At 42.8% G+C, this 23689-nt stretch overlaps 1 protein-coding gene across 2 annotated transcripts; it reads left to right on the forward strand.

Moving 5' to 3' along the window:
• Positions 1–1424: 1424 nt before the first annotated feature.
• On the forward strand, positions 1425–23239 carry tie1 (tyrosine kinase with immunoglobulin-like and EGF-like domains 1). 2 transcript variants are annotated; one of them, XM_023794703.2, is made up of 23 exons: positions 1425–1738; positions 3648–3944; positions 6088–6198; positions 6793–6948; positions 7031–7162; positions 8159–8299; positions 8766–8894; positions 8993–9138; positions 9254–9398; positions 9833–9991; positions 10177–10314; positions 10590–10874; positions 11282–11572; positions 12205–12398; positions 12891–13101; positions 13533–13643; positions 13935–14125; positions 16151–16264; positions 17874–17944; positions 18652–18692; positions 19592–19688; positions 22249–22348; positions 22472–23239. In XM_023794703.2, exons 1-23 carry the CDS (start codon positions 1696–1698, stop codon positions 22541–22543), a joined length of 3375 nt encoding a protein of 1124 aa, XP_023650471.1. In that variant the 5' UTR covers positions 1425–1695; the 3' UTR covers positions 22544–23239. The 2 variants fall into 2 exon arrangements, with proteins under 2 accessions (XP_023650471.1, XP_023650472.1); XM_023794704.2 differs by lacking the exons at positions 1425–1738; positions 3648–3944 and adding an exon at positions 5052–5096.
• Positions 23240–23689: the final 450 nt, after the last annotated feature.

A 23689-nucleotide genomic window follows, 5' to 3' on the forward strand; every position in this document is an offset into this window, starting at 1 on the left:
AATACTAGCATTTTATTCTTTATTTTTATTTATTTATTTTATTTTATTTTATCTACATATTTATCTGTGGTGGCTCTGAGGCCAGGGATCTGTGCCAGAAAACTGGAAGGTTACTGGTTCAAATCCCGTGAATGCCCGGAGTGATTCTACTCCATTGGCCCCTTGAGAAAGGCCCTTAACATGCAATTGCTTTGTCCAGGGTATGATGTTAATCTGCATCCAGCCCTATAAGGAGGTCTTCCAACTAACTGGGAATAACTTGGGGGTTGGTGGCAGGATTGACACTCCAGCCAATGGAAAAAAAAGTCACACTGGTCCATTTGGACTAGTGTGGTGCTGAGGTATCACCTGCCACATGGCTGCACTCAGGTTCTCATCCCATCTATCTATCTATCTATCTATCTATTATTGATATTGGATGTTACAGGGACTGTGCTAAATGCAAACACTGACCCACTGTTCTGATTGCATTAAAAAGTACTTTTTAGATTTCATGCATATGGTGGTGTGTTCTTTATAGTACAACTGTTTCCCTAAAATTAGATTGAAAAAAAAATTGCTATATATCGCTTTGCTTACAATATTGCAATTTCTTGAATCACAATCCCTGTATCGTGATCATGTTGCCAGACCCTTGCCGATACACTTCCCCGCTTATCTGGTAAAATGCAGATTTAATGGCGTACCAGTTAGACAGAAAGGGAACAATGATCTGCCATCTGCATTTTTGAGAGGTGCCCCCCATCACATTGCCCCCACCTCTTGATCTATAGCAAACACTAAAGCAGGGGTCTCAAACTCCAGTCCTGGGGGGCCAGAGCCCTACACAGTTTTTGGTTCACCCTCATTTAACACACCTGATTCAACTCCTTGTGCTAATTACCACACAGCTCTTGAACTGAATTATTTGTGGTGGAACAGGGAAAGAACTAAGCTACACAGGGCTCCGGCCCTCCAAGACTGGAGTTTGAGACCCCTGCACTAGAGTATTATGTACGAGTGTCAATGCTTTATGTCGCATGGAGTAAATATTACAGGCTATAACGTTCACTTCATGTCAGGGCTGTGATTTCAGATGCGGGACCGTAGTTTAGGTGGCTGCAGATGCCTCCACATCAATCCAATTAGCTGATTTTGTACTGCCATTATTTTCGTATGCAAAATGTAGAATGTGGTGTGAACGCTAGCATAAATTAGATGTTTGATACTCATGCTTCAGTCATTTCAAATAGTTTTTAAAGAGCGTCACTTAAATACAATATGCGAAACACATTAAGGACTCTATACTGGGTGGAACCCTTTTCTGCGGTACTATTAGTTTAACTTAGTTTTTTCTTTAATCCAAGTGGCACAACCCGCGCCATTTGAGCTTCATCGGCGTCTTTCCCGTCGGTGATGCTTTTCCTTCCTTTCCTTTCCTTTCCTTTCCCTTCCCTTCCCACCCACAATAATCAGCTCACTGAGTGCAAGGTAGCGGAATAGTAGCTCTCCCCATCGCAACTTTTTTTGCGTCCCGAAGAAGAAAGTCCAGAAGAAGCGAAGCCCCCAAATTAAGAGGAATAAAGAGAAATGCGCATCAACGGGCTAAACTACTGTGCATGCGAGGACTGTACGCTGGAAAGTGAATATTTCTGACAGAAAAACAGCGCGGGCCATTGTCACTAATTCGACGGACACGCTTCAAACATTTAAATTATGACCGGCCTGATTTATTTCTTATTCTGCATTTCAGGATCAGGTATGGCAAAATATATATTATTTTTTATCTTTAGTTTTGTCTGTATTTAAGGGTTCCTTGATGAACCAGCGATTTGAAACGTAAAACGTTGACTGTTTAGCTCCATAAATCATTTATACCGTGCAGTTATTTGGTATATTGCAATAACGTAAAGGAGATCTGAAAAACTGTGTTAAAATTTGCATTTTTCATACTACACGTTAATAAATGTGTTTGGCTATTTGATAAATATAAAAGCAGTAACTCTTGTGGAAATTCCAGTATAACGTTATTTTGTCTTATTTAATTACTTTTTTTGTCTTATAATGTAAATGTACGTGTTTTATTATTATTATTATTATTTGTTATTTAGCCCCCACTCTTTACATGTCTGTCAGGATGGGTCTTAATATGTACAAAAACTACTGTAGCAACTGGGCGGCGTACGCGTCGCTAGCCGAACACTCCGTAAATGAAATTGGATATTCCTGCCACCACCTTTTTAGGTTTGCTGTTTAATTAACCCGCTGAAATTTTGTTTATGGAATTTCCACTAAGAACTGAAATATGCGTTTTAGAATAAGTAAAACTGGTTAATATCGCCCAGGACTAAATACTATTATATCTAAATACTATTCATAAACTGTAGCCTGTATACTGGACATATAACGTGGTGCCATCTTCAAGTTCTCCTTTTCAGGTCCTTTGTTTTTCTAAATTTTTTGGCAGGGGCCATGGTGAGGTGGGGGGGGGCGGTTGTTAAATAGAACTTATTGTGGAAATACATGTTCAAAATACTCAAATTCCATTCCAGATGGCTCGGTGGGTGTGCTGTTGTCTCACACATACAGGTTTTGGGGTTCGAATCCTGCCTCTGCTTTGCCAGTTTGGAGTTGGCACTCTCTCAGTGCAGTCTGGGTTTCCACCAGCATTTATGTTAATTTGCCCATTTTGTATGCATGTGGTCAATAGGGGGAGTCAATGCCACTGATTTTGTTTTTGATCTGATTCGATTCAATACTAAGGTTTTTATCGCCAATACCGATATTCGGTACTAGCCTGGCCCTGATGATAAAATTTGCTGACTGAGGAGGGCAAGTGCTATCAAATGGGTTGTTCGATTTTCCTATTTGCTAGTTTCTGAGCCCCTGAAGATCTTCCTCTTTCCCCACCTTATGGGCAACCCTGCCTGGTAGCAGATTATGTGCTTGAGAGCTATAATATAAGAATTTAAATTACTAGGTTAAGAAAAATTATATTTTAACGCTAAAATCGATTTTCAAAATGAAACATTCAGGTAGAAAGAATCAATATGTCAGTATCGATCCGAACATCCCTTAGTGGCAGGGGGGGCCCTGGGTGTTCTGGCACCCTAGGTGAGATTCTGCTGAGGGCCCCCCCCCCCCCCCCCGGGAATGATGTGCAGCGTTCCAGAAATCTGGCCACAGACTTAATAACAAACTTACACAGGAGTGTGACTACAGATCTTCTCCCCTCTCCCCCACCCTGTCGACAACTTTTACCATCAACACCACCCTCCCGGTCAATTTCACACACAGAATGCCCCCCCCCTTTCCCCCTACCCAAAATCAGTATGATTAACTGTCAGTCTCCCAAAGCCATCTTAACACTATGTTGTTTGTAGGTAATATTTGTTAACATAGAACTTATGAACAACGTAGCATTAAGAAGGCTTCGGGAAACTCACCCTAAGGTAGGATGTCTGATTCAGCATTTAAGCTCCAGTAATTTCAGGATTCAATTCTTTGAAGGACTGTGGCTGTGGGACGATCACATAAGATGTTTTTTTTTCCTTTAGATTTTTTTTTCACTTGGTTTCTGTTTCAAAAATGTAATAAACATGATCTAATAAGGTAAAATGAATGTGAACGTAATAGCCTCACCATTGTGTGTTATGTATTCCCTACAGGTGCAGTTATGGACTTGACATTAATATCCAATACAGGAGCTTCCTCAGTCTCAAAATTCTTCCTGACCTGCATATCAGGAGAGCGTGACCCTGAGCTGGTCGAGCTTCAAATTAAAAGGGACAACAGCATCGTCCAGCTGACTTCGCTGCCCACATATAAAACAGAGCGGTCCCGTCCGCAGGAGATCAAAGTAAACGAGTTCCACAACTTGAACAAGCAAGGCATCTTCTACTGCATCGCTCAGAAGGACCAGAAGTGGCTCACAACCGTCACACTCATCAGCAACTTTGAGAAAGGTACCATACTTGTACCCTGAATGATGTGATGACATCTGACACAAGATTTGGTAAAACTAAGTAATTCAGCAGTGCAGTTTCATTCGTGATAGAGCCCCCAGCCTTGTGTGTATGGAGTTTTCTCCATGTTTGCACTGCTGCTCCCACAGTTCAAAAATAACGTCACATAATGCACAGCTGTGTGTTGGAGTCCGGATTGGGGCGTTCCCCGGCCGTCTGCCCAGTACTTGTTAGGATAGATGCCAGACCCCATCCTATACAGCAGAAGTTCAAGAACCATGGGTTGTTGACACCTGGGGGGTCTTCAGGGTCTTCAAATGATTCAGAATGGTTACGAGTTTATTTTATGTCACCCCCACCACCTGACAGATTTTATCATGACCAATCAGTTTAGTTTTCGGTTGACGAATTTTGTCACACCCTGCCCCCCCCCACCCCTTGACCATTGTCAAAAAAATTGAGAATCACTGCCATGCACAATAAGTGATATGGAAGATGGATATGTAGACAGATGCTCATTTATTGCACCAATCCTCTCCCTATATGGCCATAACTTCCTGGTTAGAGAGAAGCATTCTGGGAATGGAAGAGTTAATTTAGCACAATTACTTACATTCAGACACTTATTTTCTTGCTTTGTTAAATTTCTCTTGTCTTGTAGTAATGCGGTATATATTAATAGATAATTCATGGGGGTAAAGTTTAAACACACCGTTGGTGAACATGCTAGCAGGACTATAGAGCTTGGTGAATTTCCAGCATGTTGTAACTGAGTGTGATTTACCAATTAAGTCTGTTTTTTTTTTGTTGAATAATATACTGCTTTTTGTGCCATTTACTTTGGTAAATGTTACATTTACTGTATAACTAGATGTACATAGGATGCCCAGAAATTAAGAATAGAGACTATGATTTTGTTTCAACCAACTAGATATACTTTCTGGAACTGAACTATCTAACTCTGTTTATATTAATGTTCTAATTTAGTTGTACATACACTACATTGCCAAAAGTGCTGGGACACCCCTCCAAATCATTGAATTCAGGTGTTACAATCACATCCATAGCCACAGCTGTATAAAATTAAGCACCTAGGCATGCAGACTGCTTCTACAAACATCTGCGAAAGAATGGGTCGCTCTCAGGAGCTCGGTGAGTTCAAGCGTGGTACCGTGATAGGATGCCACCTGTGCAATAAGTCCATTCGCCACTGGACTCTAGAGCAGTGGAGACGTGTCCTCTGGAGTGACGAATCACGCTTCTCTGTCTGGAAATCCGATGGATGACTCTGGGTTTGGCGGTTGCCAAGAGAACGTTACTCGCCTGACTGCATTGTGCCAAGTGTAAAGTTCGTTGGAGGGGGGATTATGGTGTGGGGTTGTTTTTCAGGGGTTGGGCTTGGCCCCTTAGTTCCAGTGAAAGGAACTCTTAATGCTGTAGCATTTGAAGCCATCTTGGGCAATTTCATGCTCCCAGTTTTGTGGGAACAGTTTGGGGATGGCCCCTTCCTGTTCCAACATGACTGCGCACCAGTGCACAAAGCAAGGTCCATATGGACATGGATGGGCACATCTGGTGTGGAGGAACTTGACTGGTCTGCACAGAGCCCTGACCTCAACCTGATGGAACACATTTGGGATAAATTAGAGCGAGCCAGGCCTTTTCATCCTACATCAGTGCCTGACCTCACAAATGCTCTAAAATGTCAGTTTCATCAGTGCATCTTAGATTTTCTAGTCTCCTGGATGCACAAACTGCAGGTTATATGAAAATTATAGTAAATATAATCATATGAACATATTGGTTATCGGTATTGGAATCAGACATGACAAGGACTTAATTATCAGGTATCAGTTTAAATTTTTCATATCATGCATCCCTATCAAAAATTCTCATAAACACACTCCTAAACCTTGTGGACAGCCTTCCCAGAAGAGTTGAAGCTGTTATAGCTGCAATGGGTGAGCCAACTCCATATTAAAGCCTATGTATTAAGAATGCGATGTCATTAAAGTTCACGTGTGTGTAAAGGCAGGTGTCCCAATACATTTGGCAATATAGTGTATGTATTGTAAGTAATTTTGCTAACTGTATTATACATATTTCTTATAACAATTTGTTTTTTTGATTTTCTTTGTGCAAGAACAATTTCATCCAAGTCAGCTTACAGTAACAGCCAGCCCTGGAGATACAGTCAATCTGGTCATGCGTGTTCTAGCCCCCCAAAAGAGAGATGTGACATGGAAATATAATGGTGAGTCACCATCTGAAATCATCAAGAATGATCAATTTTCCAGATTTACTGAGCAAGGCGCTAAATTGCTTCATTGACTGTCTGACTCTGCTTTTCAAATAAATGTAAAGAACATATTCTGTGTTTTAAGTAGGGCTGTCAAAATAAACACGTTAATCATTACAATTAATTTAAAATACTTAACTCGTTAAAATAAATTGACGCAATTAAAGCAATAAACAATGTCATCGCACCATATATTGTGTGGCAACCATGTAAACCATATAAATGATCGTATGAGACATTTTTTTTGTACTGCTGTTATTCATGAGCTACTACGTTGTTATATCTGAAATATACATCCTTTGTGATTATTCTGCATTGATTTTGTGATTGATTTTTACATTTAAATATGCATTATAACAAGCTTTAGCCTTAAGAAGTAAAAAAAAAAAAAAGTTTTAATTGCGATTAATCGTGATTAATTCATTGTAAAATGTGCGATTAAGTAGTTAATTTTAAAAAATTGATTGACAGCCCTAGTTTAAAGATATATTTTGTTCATATAAAGACAGTCTGTCTCACTGGCTGTTCACGTGTTCTGGGGTCCCGCAGGAAACTTTTACTATACTACACACTGGACTGAGTTTACGAACAACACGGCCACCTTGCTTATAGAGGGACTGACGAAAGGCCATGAAGGCGTCTACAGTGCCAACTACATGGGAGACAGCCCCCTGTATGGCACTTACATGAGGCTTATCGTTAGAGGTATGGCCACCGTTCTCCATGTCCAAGCTGAAACCTGCTGCATTTCCATACAGCCAACAACATGTGTGTTTGCATTCACCAGCATGCAGAGATAAGAAGTGGGGTCGTAATTGTGACCAGGACTGTCCCAACTGCCTGAACGGAGGCGTTTGTCATGACATCGAGGGTGTCTGCATCTGTCCACCAGGCTTCATGGGAACACACTGTGAAACCGGTGAGGCAACACCTCCAGGTCAGGCTTGTCGGACCAAAGCCGGAACGTATAAAAAGAATGCAAAAGCATTTATTTTCTTAAATTTGAGCGCAGATTGATTGTGACAGTGGATCAGTGGGTAGCTCTGTTTGCTTAGGCTCTCAGGGTTGGGAGTTCAAGTCATGTCATGTGGCTTTCCAAAAAACTCTCAACTGCCCATAATTTGTCCGTGTGCCTGGTGTTAAACTGGCATCTGGTCCAGGCTGTTTCCTGGGATAAGCTCCTTGTACTGGAAAAGTGGTTTGCATGAATATTCTAGGGATGCACCGATTGATCGGCCAGCGATCAGAATGGGCTGATTTTCAGCCTGATTGGTGATCGGCCGATCAGTGTCATGTATTTCCGATTACTAACTGATCTTGCGCATGCACAATAAATTATATGCATAGTTTCAGACACAAAAATGTATGGAAGAGGATTAGGGCCACCATGAAAATATAATTTGAATTCTGACTTTAATCTCAGAATTCTGAGATTAAAGTCAGAATATTTGTGGCTGAATATATTCTGTAAATTCACAGGTTGACCTAGAGTTAAGACAGGGATTTTCTCTATTTCAAAATCATTGAAATCACAATTGCCGCACATAGATAAAAGTAATTTGAGCCAATGTGTAATTTAAGTAGTTTTTGTTAAGCTTCTAAATGATTTTGTTTGTTTTTGAGGTTTGAGGGTTTCAAATGCCGTTTGCATTTTTAAGAAAGAATAAATGCAAAGTGAAGTAACATAATTTTGATGATTAATGTTTCAAGACTCTATATATCAAACGCGTAGAAGCTTCTGCTGCACATCAAAAATCACCAGAAATGCAGCTTGGGGACTCTGCAACATTTTCTTGATTTATTCTCCCGTGAACCTATACAGATTTATAGACTGCTGATATACACGTGGGTATTATTTCTTTCTCCGCTGTAAAACACTCCTGTTGGCTATGCTGGTTTTCTCATTTTCCTTAAGCTTGCAGAGAGGGAATGTTCAGCCAGAACTGCCAGGAATCCTGCCAGTCAGAGCAGAACTGCAAAGGATTGACCTTCTGCCTCTCTGATCCTTTTGGCTGCACCTGTGCCAGCGGGTGGCATGGAGCTCATTGCACCAGACGTGAGATTTTTTTTGTTCTGTTTCTGGCATTTTGTTAAAGTTTTGCACAAAGCATAAGCAGATTTTCCATAAAATGAGAAGGCCATGAATGTGTTATGTTTCCATTAATGCATGTCATGCAAATAACTTGTGTGATTTTTAATCCTGCAAGATTAAGATCTATGTCTCGTAATTCGACATGGAGCAGACTATGTACGAGTTAGTAGGTTTAGAAGAACTAATTATCATGTCCTACGTATCTACCAATTTGCAACTTTTGTCTCTATTGGTTTCCATTCCTTTTCAACCCACCACAAAACCACCTCTAGCAAACGTTGTGAGACTTGCAAGTTTTTTTTGTGGTATCTAAGTATTTCGTTACTTTTACAGTTTGCATATTCAAAGTACACATAGACTATGTCGATGGAAATGCCACTAGTAGAGGGAGCACTCCCCCTACTCTAAATGTGCCTCCCCAATCCGGCAGCTTGTGGCAAAGACACGTATGGCGCTGGTTGCAAGTTACACTGCAGGTGCAAGAACAACGGAGTCTGTGACCGATTCAGCGGGTGCCAGTGTCCTGCCGGCTGGCGGGGACGCAACTGCGAGAAATCAGGTAAATATGAATCTTGGAGGTATGGGATCATTATAAATCCACCTACAGTCAGCCAACGGCAACCTCCTGACCCTCGGTTCCTCATGTTCTTGTGGCAGACCATGCACCCCAGATCCTGGACATGGAGAGCAGTCTCGAGTGGAACCGCAATTCCAGCCCGAAGATCCTGTGCTCTGCCAAGGGCACCCCCTTGCCAAGCCACACCAGCATCGAGCTCCGCAAAATGGACGGCACCATTCTGAAGGTCAGAGGGGATCTTGTGTGGCATTATTAGTTGGGATAGCTCCAATGGCAGGGGGGATCGATATTCCATGCGGCGGCATTTTTGATGTAAACACCCCTGTCTGATGAACACTCAGGCCTCCCATACGACGATGGATTCCAACAAGAGCACGGCCCAATTTGAGATTCCACATCTATCCTTGGAGCATGGGGGGGTTTGGGAATGTCGTGTTGCCACCAATGGGGGGCAGGACAGTCGCAAATTCAACCTGACCGTCAAAGGTAAGGTCACCTGAATCCTTTTTTTCAAACGTACTTTTGCATGAGCCCTCACAGCTCTTTCCTTCACTAAGAAGTTTTGAAATAAGCTAAAGGCTGTATATTAAAATAACCCCAAAACTTGCATCAGGAGTTGCTGGATAAATGGGTGACCCAGCCCTTTGTCCCCAGGCTTTGCTCTGACATGTACATGTGTGTCTCTTAGAATAGCGACGTTGCATCTTCAGAAACCAAAGATTTCTATATACCTGTACTGTACTAATGCCAAATAGAAGCAAATTGAAAGCTGTTTAAACACCTGCATTAATTAACACCAGTGATTTGAAGAGTGTGCTCTAATGCCCATCTTGACTTGGGGCTGTTTGTTTACTTTACTTGACTTGACAGGGTTGTTTGTTTACTGTAGCCATTTTAGCATTTGTTTTGTTTCCCACCAGAGCCTCCCTGTCCCCTGACGCCTCCAAAACTATTGGAAAAGAGGAGCAAACAGCTGATTGTCAATCCTGTGGTCACTTACAAAGGCGATGGGCCAATTGTCTCCACCAAGCTCCTCTACAAACCAATGGAAGCTGAAGTTTCTTGGTCTTCCATCATAGGTAGTTCCATCATAGTTAGACAAAAGAAACCAAATCACACACAAAAGTAATGGAAGTTGGGTGTTTCTGAGCACAGTATATGTGTAAAAATTATAAATGCCACATTATCTCATCTTGAATCCTTGACATATGAACATACACGCCAATCTCTCTGGGTGGTGACCTTCTACCCCATCTTCTTTCAGTTTATGGCATGGAGCCCATCACTTTAATGAACCTGAAGCCGTCCACCAGGTACTTCGTTAAGCTCCAGCTCACGCGACCTGGGGAGGGAGGAGAAGGTCCTCCGGGACCTGAAGCGGTCATGGAAACGGACTGCCCAGGCGAGTACACAGAATGCTTCACCCTGTTTTCATGTATTCATCTTCTAACCAGTTTTCCTGGTCAAAGTCGGGGGGGCTGGAACCTAATCCGGGATGGGCGGGGGGTGGGGGGGGGACACCGGGGGGGGGGGTGTTAAGCCTGCCAATTACCATTCACCATGTTTTGAAATCCATAAATATTTATGAAGCTAAAATGAAATCTCGTGAATGAAACCTGGAGATCAGGACAGGTTTGTGTAGCAATGCCTGTCTGACTGAGCATCACGCGTTGATAGAACCCACAGTGAGGCCGGAGATCGATTCCAGCTCACAGGAGGGCCATAACGTCACAGTCCGCTGGTCATCTCCCAGAAGCTCTGACGTGGCCACTGGCTTTTTGGTCGAGCTCTACGGACCCCAGGATGTAAAGCTGGCCAATGAGCACACCCTGCTTAACGTGCACTCCACCAAGTTCTACAACCTGGAGTACTACCGGGACTACCAAGTTATCGTCAGACTGGTCAACTGTGGCAGCTTTGGTCCAGCCTCGAAACCCCTCTCCATCCGACTCAACAGCCTTGGTAACTTTCACCTTTTCAGCCTGCAGAGGGCACTCATTTCCTTCAGTCCCTCCAACCAACATACAGCGTTCGACATTCTTATTCATTTTCACTTTCGTCACGTCCTGGAAGGTGACAGATTACATCAACATGCTAAGTTCCAAGCTGCCTCACATAACAGTTGCTTTTGAAAATCAAACTATATTTGGAGTCAAAGAAGCGAATGTTATATGAGGAACACAAGTCAAAATGGTGTTAAGCATGTATTTTGCAAAAGCAACATAGATCAGTGTTTCTCAATCTTTGGGGCACCACAGACAGTCCATGTTTTTGACCAGGAGCTGGGAAGGAGCAAAAATGTGGACCATATGTGGGTCTACAAGGACTGGGTTGGGAAACACTGACATAGATGGTTTGTCCCTCCCCAGGACCATCACCCCCCAGGAATGTGCAAGCCACCCCCATCTCCAGCACCACTGTTCTGCTAAAATGGCAGCCACCGGAGGACCCCAACGGCGGCATCATCAAGTACATTATTGAATACCTCCCTGTGGGCCAGGAGAGTCTGATCCCGTGGGTGGATACGGACGATGGCAACAAGACCATCAAGCACGTGATGGAGCTCAACAGCAGCACGCTCTACCAGTTCCGGGTGCGAGCCGTCTCCAAGGTGCTGGGCGAGTGGAGCAAATTTGTCCTGACATCAACATACGGGGATGGTGAGGATCACCTTCAATCGAAGAACCATATCCAGAACTACACCCTTGTGCAAATTAATTGAAACAAGTTGTCACGTCTATATGCAGACAGACTGACTACAGTTAAGATGGGCATCACAGTCACATTAATTCATATTTTTCACCTTGGGTCTGGAATTAGGACCCGGTGGATTGATTAGAAATATATGAGATTATTGCAGGATGGGTCACGCAGTTCATTGCAGGGCAAACACACGATTCATGCCTATGGGGAATTTGGCAACTCCAGTTTAACCTCAGCATGATTTTGGACTGTGGGGGGAAACCAGAGAACCCCATGATGACGTGGGCAGACGCCCAAACCCCAGGACATTCACTTGAGACATACATGGATGGATGAAACACAGCCATGCCACCCAGCTCTAAACCCCATCCGAGCAGATCTGCCGGTCTGTGGGCACAGTGCCTCCTCTGTCCATCCACTCAGCGTACTCTCTGCCCTTTTGGCTGTGCAAAGCATCAGGTCCCAGTCCACTGCATGCATGTCTGTGTGACAACTTGCTTCAGTTAGTTTGCACAAGGGTGTATATGCGCACACTTTTGTTCTGTTTCTTGGACCGTCCATTAATGACATTGTTGTTCTTGTGCCGCAGGCTCACCCAGCTTCCCCCCAACTATGCAGGGTGTGGGAGGACGGCCAGGGAAGGACGACTACCAGCTCCTGGTGGCCGTCGTGGGCTCCGTGACAGTCACCTGCGTGACCATCCTGGTGGCCCTGCTGGGACTCTTCTGCATACGGAAGCTCGTGTTCAGTCGGCGCAAAACCTTCACCTACCAGTCTGGATCCGTAAGCAGCACTTCTGTCTTACACAGGGGTGGGATTGTTGCTTCAAGAGCCTAATTCAAAAACTCACTTTAGGGCCCTCTGCCCCCCTCAGATGATTCAAAAACTAAATAAATAGCTAGTGAGTAGAGTCAGAAGATCGCAGCTAACTAGCTGGTTAACAGGACACACTGCTTCAGCGTCTCGTAAATAAGAAACATGTTTATTTAATATTCAGTGTAGTGACTGTGTCAGAATCTCAAGGGCCCCAGACAAAGGCATGGGTGGCAAGGTGGTAATGACCACCACTGCCCTCAAGGTCAAGCTAGGGCTGTTTTAATACTGCTGTTATTTACATACCAGGGATCCAGTCTAAAGAAAACTCAACAATGTAGCTATTTAATTTTAACATGATTCTTAACGGTACATGTGTTTTTTAGCATTCTGGTGCATAGACACATAATGGTGGAAGACCAAGCGTGAGTAAGTAAGTGTTCCCAACGGTTGGTCATGCAGGGAGAGGAGACCATTCTGCAGTTCAACTCTGGGACACTGACGTTGACCCGCCGGCCCAAGCCGCAACCAGAACCGCTGACCTACCCCATCCTAGAGTGGGAGGACATCAAGTTCGAGGATGTCATCGGGGAGGGCAATTTCGGGCAGGTCATAAAAGCCATGATCAAGAAGGACGGCAGCAAGATGAGCGCGGCCATTAAAATGCTGAAGGGTAAGACGCAACGGGTGAATCTCAATATTCATACTCAATCGTACTTCTCGTGTTCCCGTTTTATGTCATCTTCCATTGCCGAAGACCTGTTCAAATACTAAGAACACAAGTACATGAGCACAAGTGGTAAAAACTCCCTGGATATTGGTTACAGTCCACCCCAAATATCAAGGATACATTGGTTGCATCCATGCCAAATGAGACCAATCATATGAGTCATTGAGCCCCAAGTTCATTGAGATATTGAGATTCACCCAATGAGTCCATTAAGCGAACAAAAGTGCACATGAATAGCTATAGTGTCAAGGCATACGTGTAGGTGGAAAGCTCATCATTGGATACAAGTGCGAAATAAGTAATTTTTTATTTGTTTAAAAAATCATTGATAGGTTGCTCTTTCTAATTGCTGTACGATACCTCTTACCTTGTAGAGTTTGCGTCAGAGAATGACCATAGAGATTTTGCGGGTGAATTGGAGGTTCTCTGCAAGCTGGGCCAGCACCCCAACATCATAAACCTGATCGGGGCCTGCGAGAACCGCGGTGAGTGGCCTGACCTTTGCCCCCGCCCTGGGAGGGGACCTCAGAAACAGCCTTAACCTTAGTCTTAATCCTGAGTAACTAAGTTAAATGAGAATGACTACAAAGCTCTCAAAATGTGTTAAGGCTACCACGTTTAGGAGTTTACAAGACTCATTTGTCCTATACACAAAAGTTATAAACACAAGAAGTGATGTTGACCTTTGTAGTTTTAAATTTCTTCTGTAGGGAAGAAGCATTTTAATAATGTAATTAATTCCTGCACAGAATCTGACGTGAGCTTCATGCTTTTAGGGTATCTCTACATCGCCATTGAATACGCACCCTACGGGAATCTGCTGGACTTTTTGAGAAAGAGCAGAGTCCTCGAGACAGACCCCGCCTTCGCCAAGGAGCACTGCACAGCATCCACATTGACCTCGCAGCAGTTGCTGCAGTTTGCCGTCGACGTGGCCACCGGCATGCATTACCTCAGTGACAAACAGGTACGTCCTGTACGGCCAATCGTCTGTTAGTCCTCGGCCCCCATTTGCTTGTTATGTCTGATGTAATGCATGATGTAAAACTGTACCATAATGGTGGAACTGCTAACATTACTTACCATAACTTCAGCAAGGCATTGTTAAGGGTGAAAGGAGAGCTAAGTTCCATTAATTCAAACAGAGTTTGAGCTGTTCTCCAGGGAGGGATGATCTGTGCATCGGGACACGCTCGGTACGCACAATGAAATGATTGAAAACATTGCTTAACACGGGCAGAACCTAAATTCACAAGTAGATGTTCAACATGTGAAACATTATGCTAATTGTGCCTGTGAGGTTATGACTAATTCTGGTTACAGTCAGTCGTAACTGGCGGTTTGGGAACATTGTGGTTTTTCAATAAATTACACCAACACTGGAGAGAGAGTAGCTGATAAAACCACGACTGTCTCTCGACTCTGTTATACCAAACTGGAATATACTGCTGCTGCAGACACACCAGCATGCTGACTCGTTTGAGATGATATCACCTGGATTTAGTTCATCTTAATGATGTTATATATCATATATCTTATGATGTTATATTTTCAATTATATATATATATATATATTTATTATCTACAATGTGCAAATAAGCATCCCATGTTATTCAGACATGTCAACATGTCTTTGCTTTACAACTTTTCCAAATTGTGTTTGTGGTATTAATAATGAATTAGCTCAGAATAAATTGTGTTTTCCTTGTTGTACTGAAACCTTGAATTTTGTTTCCCATTATACCCCTAGTACTAAACATGAAAAAATTGCGAAAAATGGCTGTTTAGTTCGCATAGCCACTTCCTCTTCGCTTTCTGGTCGCATGGAAAGCGATATAAGGTCAATTTTTTAGATTTTTTTGTTTTAGATCAATTAGAACACTGAGGCACACAACGCTGCGGAATATTGGCTTGTACCCAACTTGAGCCCAGAAATGGTCTGAAACTGTCATATGATTCAAACATCATGACTTTAAGAAGCGGATTAGCATTAAACGGCCCAGGAGTGGTCCTGCCAAATACTGGGCTGCTCCCAGGTGCTTTATGGGGTCCGAAGCATCAACAGTTTTCCAGTCTTGGCTTGTCTGACTTTGCAGGAGTCTTGAGTGTGCCGTACCTTTAAGCACTGCTGTGTTGGCTCGTTGGTAGATCGCCAAGCCTGCCGTGTACTCACTTCTGTTGATAAGCAAGCAAATCATAATTAAAAAAGCAAAAGTCAAAAACAATTTTAGAGGGGAAAAATAATACTTATTAAACCATTTCACAATTTTTGATTAAGTTAAAAGATTTTATTCACAGTATGCAAAAAATATTTCTTTGCTTTATTTCCCAAAACGGTAAACTTAATACATATAACTTGAGAAATTGTCACAAGGTTTCCTGGATAATCTCTTCTTCCAGTGAAGTTGAGAAAGAACCCAGTTGCATAATAGAAACTGAATCTGAAGAGGCACAGTAAAAGTAAAACTTCTGTTCACTCAAATTGTACAGAAATTGTTTTAACAGGTCACACAGCAAAATTTCACCCAAGAAACAAGATCCTCAAAAGAGACTAAACCCGAAAACCACTAAAAACCACAACGTTCGTGCAGCGTCCTGGGGCGCCAAACACTTTGCCCATTAGCCTGAATAACGAGCAACACACGCAGAGCCTGGTGCATCTTTAACTACTAATTATTTAATTAACTTGTAAGCAGGTGAGCTTGAGTGAGAAAATCTGAAGTTTTCCCTCAGCTCCCTCTGGTGGCCAGGTGGAGAAGTGACTGAGGTTTACCTTGTAAGCTTTGTTTCGGCTTTTTCTATTAATACTCTAACTAAAGGAAGGAAATTCTTGATTATTAAATAATTGCTCTTTTCTCCTCCTAACAGAAAACTTGATTCACAGTTATCAGTGAATTGATCAAATATATTAAAAATACAAGAGAATGGTAAAACTACATTAAGAAGGGGATCTGGTCACAGTCAGTGATGTTCCATTTGCCCATCTGTCCAGTTTATTCACAGAGATTTGGCGGCCAGGAACGTGCTGGTGGGAGAGAACCTCATGGCTAAGATCGCTGATTTTGGGCTGTCCAGGGGAGAGGAGGTGTACGTGAAGAAGACCATGGTGGGTGTCGCCAGACCAGCTAGATGCCATCCTGAGCTAGAATGGATTTCGTTGCAGATGTGATGTTATGAGTTTGGAGGGTGACTTTACTCAGAAAACACAGGCGTTGATGCTAAGGATGGATGGATGAATGGATGCTCACCTGAGACAATGTTTGAAAACTTTCTGTACCTCTTCACTACCCATATATATTACTTGTAATTGCTTTCTGTCTATGATTCCCACATTAATGTACTTATTTTAATCTCAGTCATGTATACTTCCTGTTAAGCGCAAACTCAATCATATTATTAAAAACAACATTCATTTCTTTTCACGATTTTATATTACAATATAACCTTCACCATTTGATGGGAAATGAATGCAGATTTTATAAAGACCATTGCCACCAGTCACTAGTTTGTGGATTCTAGGTGTGGTGGTCTGCAGTGGTGGAGATTTCAGGTCCAGAGAGTACAAATCCATTTGTTTCAATCAATTAGTTGAGTACTCTGTGACTGTGACTCTTTATACTCAACTGGTTGGTTGAAACAAAATCTTGGTCTGGATTTGTATTCTCTGGACCTGAAGTCTCCACCTCTGGTGGTCTGGCAGAATGACTTACAAGAACATCTCTTATTATTGATTTCCCTTAATACAGTTGTACATGAAGTGTACTGGGTGGTCTGCATGGGTGGTCTGGTTGGTTTTACTCAGCAGTCTGGGGTTAGTACCTCTGGCTCCAGTTCCTGCTCAACTTTTCTGCCTTCTGAAAAAAACCATTCTTCTGGCTGAGGATCAGAGTCACACCAGGACCAGACCTTTGGGTTTATTATGTTCTTCCATCATATCTGTCACTTTTCAGTCTTTTTATTAGGCACTATGATCAAATCTCATATTCAGGTTAGAAGGGTATGGATATACAGCTGGAAACAGGTGGATTGCCCTCTAAAGACAGGACTGACCAATCGGCACGGCGTCTACAGTTTTCCAGGCGCTTAACCGGTTCGTCGTGGCTAAGAAAGAACTGAGCCGGAAAGCAAAGCTCTCGATCTATTGGTCCATCTTCGTCCCTACCCTCACCTATGGTCATGAGCTATGGGTAATGACCGAAAGAACGAGATCGCGAATACAGGCGGCCGAAATGAGGTTTCTCCGCAGGGTGTCTGGGCTCACCCTTAGGGATAGGGTGAGAAGTTCGGATATCCGGGAGGGCCTCAGAGTAGAACCGCTGCTTCTCCACGTCGAAAGGAGCCAGTTGAGGTGGTTTGGACACCTGGTGCGGATGCCTCCTGGGCGGCTACCCGGAGAGGTTTTCCATGCATGTCCTACAGGGAGGAGACCCCGGGGCAGACCCAGGACTCGCTGGAGGGATTATATCTCTCGGCTGGCCTGGGAATGCCTCGGCGTCCTCCCTGAGGAGCTGGTAGAGGTACCTGGGGAGAGGGAGGTCTGGGTATCTCTCCTGAAGCTGCTACCCCTGCGACCCAAACCCCGGACAAGTGGTAGTTAATGGATGGATGGATGGATGGATGGATATATTTGCTATTTCTGACTTTTTATTGCTATGGTCGTACTATAAAGATTAGTCAAACAATTTCTTTTTACATTCCTCATTTTTTTCTTTCAGGGAAGGTTACCTGTACGATGGATGGCAATCGAATCATTGAATTACAGCGTCTACACCACCAAGAGTGACGTGTAAGTCGTGCACCTTCAACAAGACGCTTTTAACTTGGGATCGGTGTGCATTTTCAATCACACGGGTCTCGGTTTATATCCTACCAATCAAAGGCAAATCAGCATGTTTTTGCAGTGCCAGTTTCACACAGTTCAGCAAGCTGGTCGTGGCACGGGTAGTGTTGTCCTGCTGATAATTGCATGTAGGGCACAGATAACATTACCAGGACGTAAAAGCAAAACATAGTGACTGGCGCCACTATTTTTATGCGCCAAAGAACACTCTGTGCCTAAATTGGAAATGAAAAGGAAACCGGAGGCTTGGCCACCATGAAGTTTGTGCTTCTATGAATTATAGGGCTGCAGTTGGGCCTGTCTTACAGAACCAGAGAGTGGTACATCTTGCACACCACAGAGAACTGGTGCAGAGATAACCTAAAGCCACAAGCGGCTGACCGTTACTTACTGTTTACTTAACAGAGAACTAAAATGTGCTTTGCAGCTGATTTTACCAGCAACCAAGAAGTATCTTATGGGTTCTGGGCAAAGGGGTGTTCATGTCTTCTTCCAGTGTTAATTTAATCCAAAAAAGAAAATAACACGCATGAAATTTTAATTCCCCTAACAGGAAGATCCTTAAAGCAGCTGTGCTCTGACACCTGTGCAGTATGCTTCAGGAGTTCATTTAAGCACATTGTTGCTAAACATTTTCCCTTCCTTTATTTCAGGTGGTCCTTTGGCGTGCTTCTTTGGGAGATTGTAAGTTTAGGTAAATGAACAGTAAGCTAAACAGATAATTAATGCTTGTTGAAGTTTATTGGCTTTTTTATCTCCTGAGGTAGCAGATCTTAATCATGTCAACTACAGCTGTTGACTTATTAGAGGAGCTCTGATCTCACTTACTACCACAGATCTAGTACCACAGGCAACCAGATAGGCCCTGTGGGAAGATGTAGAAACATCTCTGATAAGGAAATTTCATAACTGTGCCTGCAGTCAGGAATAATGGTTATCTGTCTGGTAATTAAGGTTAGATTTAATGAAAATTAATACTGAAGTAGGTGTTTTTACTGCTCTTATTGCCAAACAGATACCATCATCCAGACTAGGTCAGTTATTTTTTTGCCATGTAGCTATGAAGAAATTCAGTTGTGTGTGGAATCTGTTCTCCCCAGGTGGTTGTGGGATTCATTCTGAGTATTCTCGTTTCCGCCCCTGTTCAGAAAAGTGCTAAGGTGAATTGGAGTTACCAAATTGTCCGTAGGTGTGAAAGTGTGTGAATGTGTGTGTGTGTGTACCCTGCAATCGGTTAGTACCCCGTGCTGGGTTACTCCCTGCCTTGGGTTCGTAGCTTATGGTACAGCCTTCAGACTCTAGTAACCCAGCACTGGACAAGCGAGTATAGAAAATGGATGGATGGATGAATGGATGGATGGAACTTTATCAAAGGTATATGGCAGGGTCAACCCTAATGCTTAAAAGACTAACCCTCAACCTTAATTTAATTTAAGGTTTATCTATTTATCAAGCCCACACATTCAGCCACCATAAAACCCCACTGCCTTGTTCATTATCCATTTTTGGGTTGTGTCGCAAACCCACTGAGACTGTTTATACAACATGCAGAGATGAAGGTCCTGATACTGAAGTGTATCCTGTCTCCCCCAGGAGGGACCCCATATTGTGGGATGACCTGCGCTGAACTTTACGAAAAGTTGCCTCAGGGCTACAGGATGGAGCAGCCCAAGAACTGCGATGATGAAGTGTAAGTACTCACAACAAGCCAAGTATAAGTACTCACACGGAGTGTAAGTACTCGCACTAAAGATCAGCGATAGTGAAGTTTTCCACTGCACCAGGCACCATACTATTTAAAACCAGGGTGCCCAATACGTCGATCGCAATCCACTGGTCGATCGCAAAGTTCGTGTGGGTAGATCGTATGGCAAAAAAATAGAGGATGCGTGACGCGTTCAAACACGCCAGCTGCTGCAAATTTCTAGCAAGGTACCGAGTCCCCTAGTTAGCCTCCAATTTATTTCTACTAAACTTAAGAAATGGTATAAAAATAAATGGGGGAGCTGGACCAAGTAAGAAGCTAAAATCCTACCACTTCCATTTTTTCACCATGTCAAATTCGAAGTATGTTTGCCTCATCTGCCAGTCTACTGTTGCTATTCCGAAGAAGGGAAATGTGGAGCGGCATTTTCGGACTGTTCATAAAAACTACGACATTAACTTCCTTCCAAAAAGCGAGCTGAGAAATAGAAAGGTGAAGGAACTAAAATCCCAGTTCAATTCAAAAATACTTTATTTATCCCAAAGGGAAATAATAAGAATAATAATAATTATTATTATAATTACTATTATTATTATTATTATTATTATTATTCGTATTATAAATAATAATAAAAAATACTCCATATTTTTTATACATAGGCCTAAATATGTTTTTGCATTTTTATAGTAGGTAGATCATTTTGACTTGGTCATTTATAAGTAGCTCGCAAGCTGAAACCTTTTCAGGGTTATCGAGTGTACGTTTAAAAATCAGTTAAAAGTCTGCTGCTTTTGCATGAGCGCTGCATGCGTTCTCTGAGACACTCATAATCAGTTTCATCCTTGCTGTTTAAATCACTCCTAGATGGGTTTCTGAGAAACTTTTTTGCTTTATAAAAACCCCAGTATTTATTAAAACTAAATCACTTTCCAATGCTGTGCTGCCCTAATATATTATACAAAATAATTAATTTATTTCTTGTCATGCCATTTAGATCTTGATGTATCTGTTCTTTCAACCAGATCACAATAAAAGCTTGGATCTCTTCATTTGTCCATGCATCCATTATTACTACTTTTTATTTATTGTTTTAGTTTATTGTTGTTTTTTGAGTTCGTAACTTTTTTCAACAATGCCGTATATTTCTGTTACAGAAGCAGGCTATTTGCATAACCAATTGACCAAAAAAAAGCATTTCAAATCCCACCCCAAAGTACCAAAAAATTACTCCAGTTGGTTTGGCACTTTACTGGAACTTTCAGTACTGGTACTCGACCAGATGTCAATGCAGAAGGGAAAGTACCTGGTGCAGTGGAAAAGCACCCTCACTGGGCAGAAGGACCTTTGACAGTCTCAATATATGAAAGGAAATGATTTATTTGCCAGTTATACAAGTATGAGTACAGTAAGTAAGTAAAGTTTATTTATAAAGCACCTTTCGTAGACACAGGGTCACAGTGTGCTTTTCATTTTAAAACTGGTACATAAATAAATGTATAGAAATGAGTCTAATACCAATAAAAACAAAGGGCAGTGTCTCAAGGCATCATGAAAATAAAGATCCCCAGGGATTTGCCTGTACTGAGGCACTGGGGTTCACATAGGTGTGAGTAACACACTAATGCTACATGCTAGCCAAAGGCGAGTTTAAAAACAACTCGTTTCCAGCAGACATTTAGACTTATAAACTTAAGACCACAGGGATACTGGAAGATCATTGCAAAGTCTGGATGCAGCAACTGCAAAGGTCACCCTGGGTCTTTAAATGTGTTCGAGGAACCGTTAATAGCCCCTGAGCTGAAGACCCAAGGGACCGGCTCGCAGTGACAGTGTGTCTGTGACATATTCCCGGAGCCTGGCCATGCAGGGCTCTGTACGTTAAACGCAGGATTTTAGCATGAAGCCAGTGTAAAGAAAATGAAATGGTGGTGAGTTGTAAGCATCTACTGGACCTTGTTATAAGCCTAGCAGCAGCATGTTGGAGTATAGATACATTGGAGTATAGATACATTAGAATGCTTCTTCTCACGCCTCCTGTATCCTGCTCTCCTCTGAGACACACAGGCATACATACAGTACAAGTGAGAGTGAAGTTTGGGGTCTGATTGTGAGATTAGCCATTTTTTGGTAGGGGGGGGCTGGGTAGAGGCCTTTTTCAGGGGCTCGCTGACCATGTCACTATTTTGCCAAGCATGAGATTCAAACCAGCAGCCTTATGATCATAGGCACAGAGGCCTATTCCACTGAACCACACCCCCCCAAGTAATAATGATGATAATAATAATAATCAATGCTTTATTGATCCCCATGGGGAAATTGTCTTTTCACCTCCCTCAACTTGCTCTTCATAGAGTAAGCTGTCCATGAAGGGCAGCTACCTGTAGCGGTGCCCAGGGAGCTGGGGGTTAAGGGTCTTGTTCAAGGATCCGCAGACATGCTGAGGCTGAACCGGCGACCTTGTGATTACGGCACACAGGTTTAGCCCACTGAGCCACACTCTGCCCCTTGCTGTTATATAACATGTGAAATCTTGTCGCATCTGCAGGTATGAGCTAATGAGACAGTGCTGGAGGGATCGGCCCTATGAGAGACCCCCTTTCACCCAGATTTCCGTGCAGCTCAACAGAATGCAGGAGGCCAGAAAGGTAAGCCACAGACCCTAACCCATGTCTGGGTTTGTTTCAGTCTCTCCAAAAGCAGAGCATCTGCTAGCTGCTGACCTGGAACGGCTTAGAAATTACCCAAGAGCCCTGACTGTCTCCATACAGGCGTACGTCAACATGGCGCTGTTTGAGAACTTCACCTACGCTGGAATAGATGCCACTGCGGAGGAAGCCTGACTACCAGCCCACCCGGACCCTGGAAGCCTTGGTAGCTGTATCACCTCAGACCGTTACTGTCTTCCACCTGAAGATCACCGCACCGACGGACTAAGGATATCGCTTGGGGCACAAAGACTGTAGCTGAAACACTGGGAAAGGACACTGAGGGGAATGTCCAGATAGAAAAGCTGTGAGTTCCCAGAGCCAACAAAAGGTGCTCTGGTGGTTATTGCCGAGCTTCTACGCCTCCATAAATGAGCGTTGGCTCTTCTCACCAGACGTGAGGATGGATTTAAGAGTGACTAATGCTACTTCGTCACGCCGGGTCCGTGGTGTGTATCTCGTAGCCTTTGTTTTGCTGTTTTTCTGTCGTAAAAAAAAAAGTGCCAAAAAGAGAGATGCAAAGCGAAGTCATACAAGTGAAATGAAATGTAAATGTTTTCTTGCATTTATAATTAATCAACATAACTTGCTGATATGAAAACCAGTTTTATCAAATCTGTAAAGCACTTCATTATGAGTCTTTAAAATGGAATATTTTCCGTGCAAATAACCGTGATTTATTTTTCGATGTTGAATTTGACCTGGTTATTTCTTTACATGTCACTATCAGCAAATATCTATTTGTTGTTATCAAGTGAAAATGTACAAATTTGTGTATTCCTCATTTTTTTTAAGTAAAGTGTCTCTGTGATGACTACATTTACCCAAAAATGGCATGGACTTGTGGAGAACACATGATCTATAGATGTTACACCACCAAGGTGTTGTCTGTGAAGAACATTTGAAGGTAGAAGAAGAGGTCACGCATTCTGAGATGATATTTCTCTTCTTAATGTGATCCTGCATCAAAGTAGAATATCTCTAAAGGTGCTTCCTTCACCTGTTCACTTCTAAAGACCTTTGAGGTCATAAGAATTGACCAGGGATACAATATTCACGTTGTACACTAGAGGAGTTCCTCGCTCTACTCTGAACAGTTCACCAAAATGGATCATATTCCTGTTGCACAAGAAGCCATTTTTCAATTGCAACTTGTGTTTGCCTCTATTGTGAGACAATTTTCTCACCCAGTGCCGGGGGGTGAGGGGGTTGGGGGGGGGGGGGCAGCCCACGTGTCAGCTTCTCAGAACCTTGTGGTCTGCGAGGGCCCGGCGTTTTCAC

The sequence above is a fragment of the Paramormyrops kingsleyae genome, chromosome 15 (assembly GCF_048594095.1).
Source record: "Paramormyrops kingsleyae isolate MSU_618 chromosome 15, PKINGS_0.4, whole genome shotgun sequence".
NCBI lineage: Eukaryota > Metazoa > Chordata > Actinopteri > Osteoglossiformes > Mormyridae > Paramormyrops > Paramormyrops kingsleyae.

Bases quoted from the DNA above. Each gene is read 5' to 3' on its own strand.
- tie1 (XM_023794703.2), top strand. From the start codon at position 1,696: ATGACCGGCCTGATTTATTTCTTATTCTGCATTTCAGGATCAG. The intron at 1,739-3,647 runs GTATGGCAAAAT...TATTCCCTACAG, and splicing joins ATTCTGCATTTCAGGATCAG to GTGCAGTTATGGACTTGACA. The intron at 13,102-13,532 runs GTAAGACGCAAC...CTTACCTTGTAG, and splicing joins GGCCATTAAAATGCTGAAGG to AGTTTGCGTCAGAGAATGAC.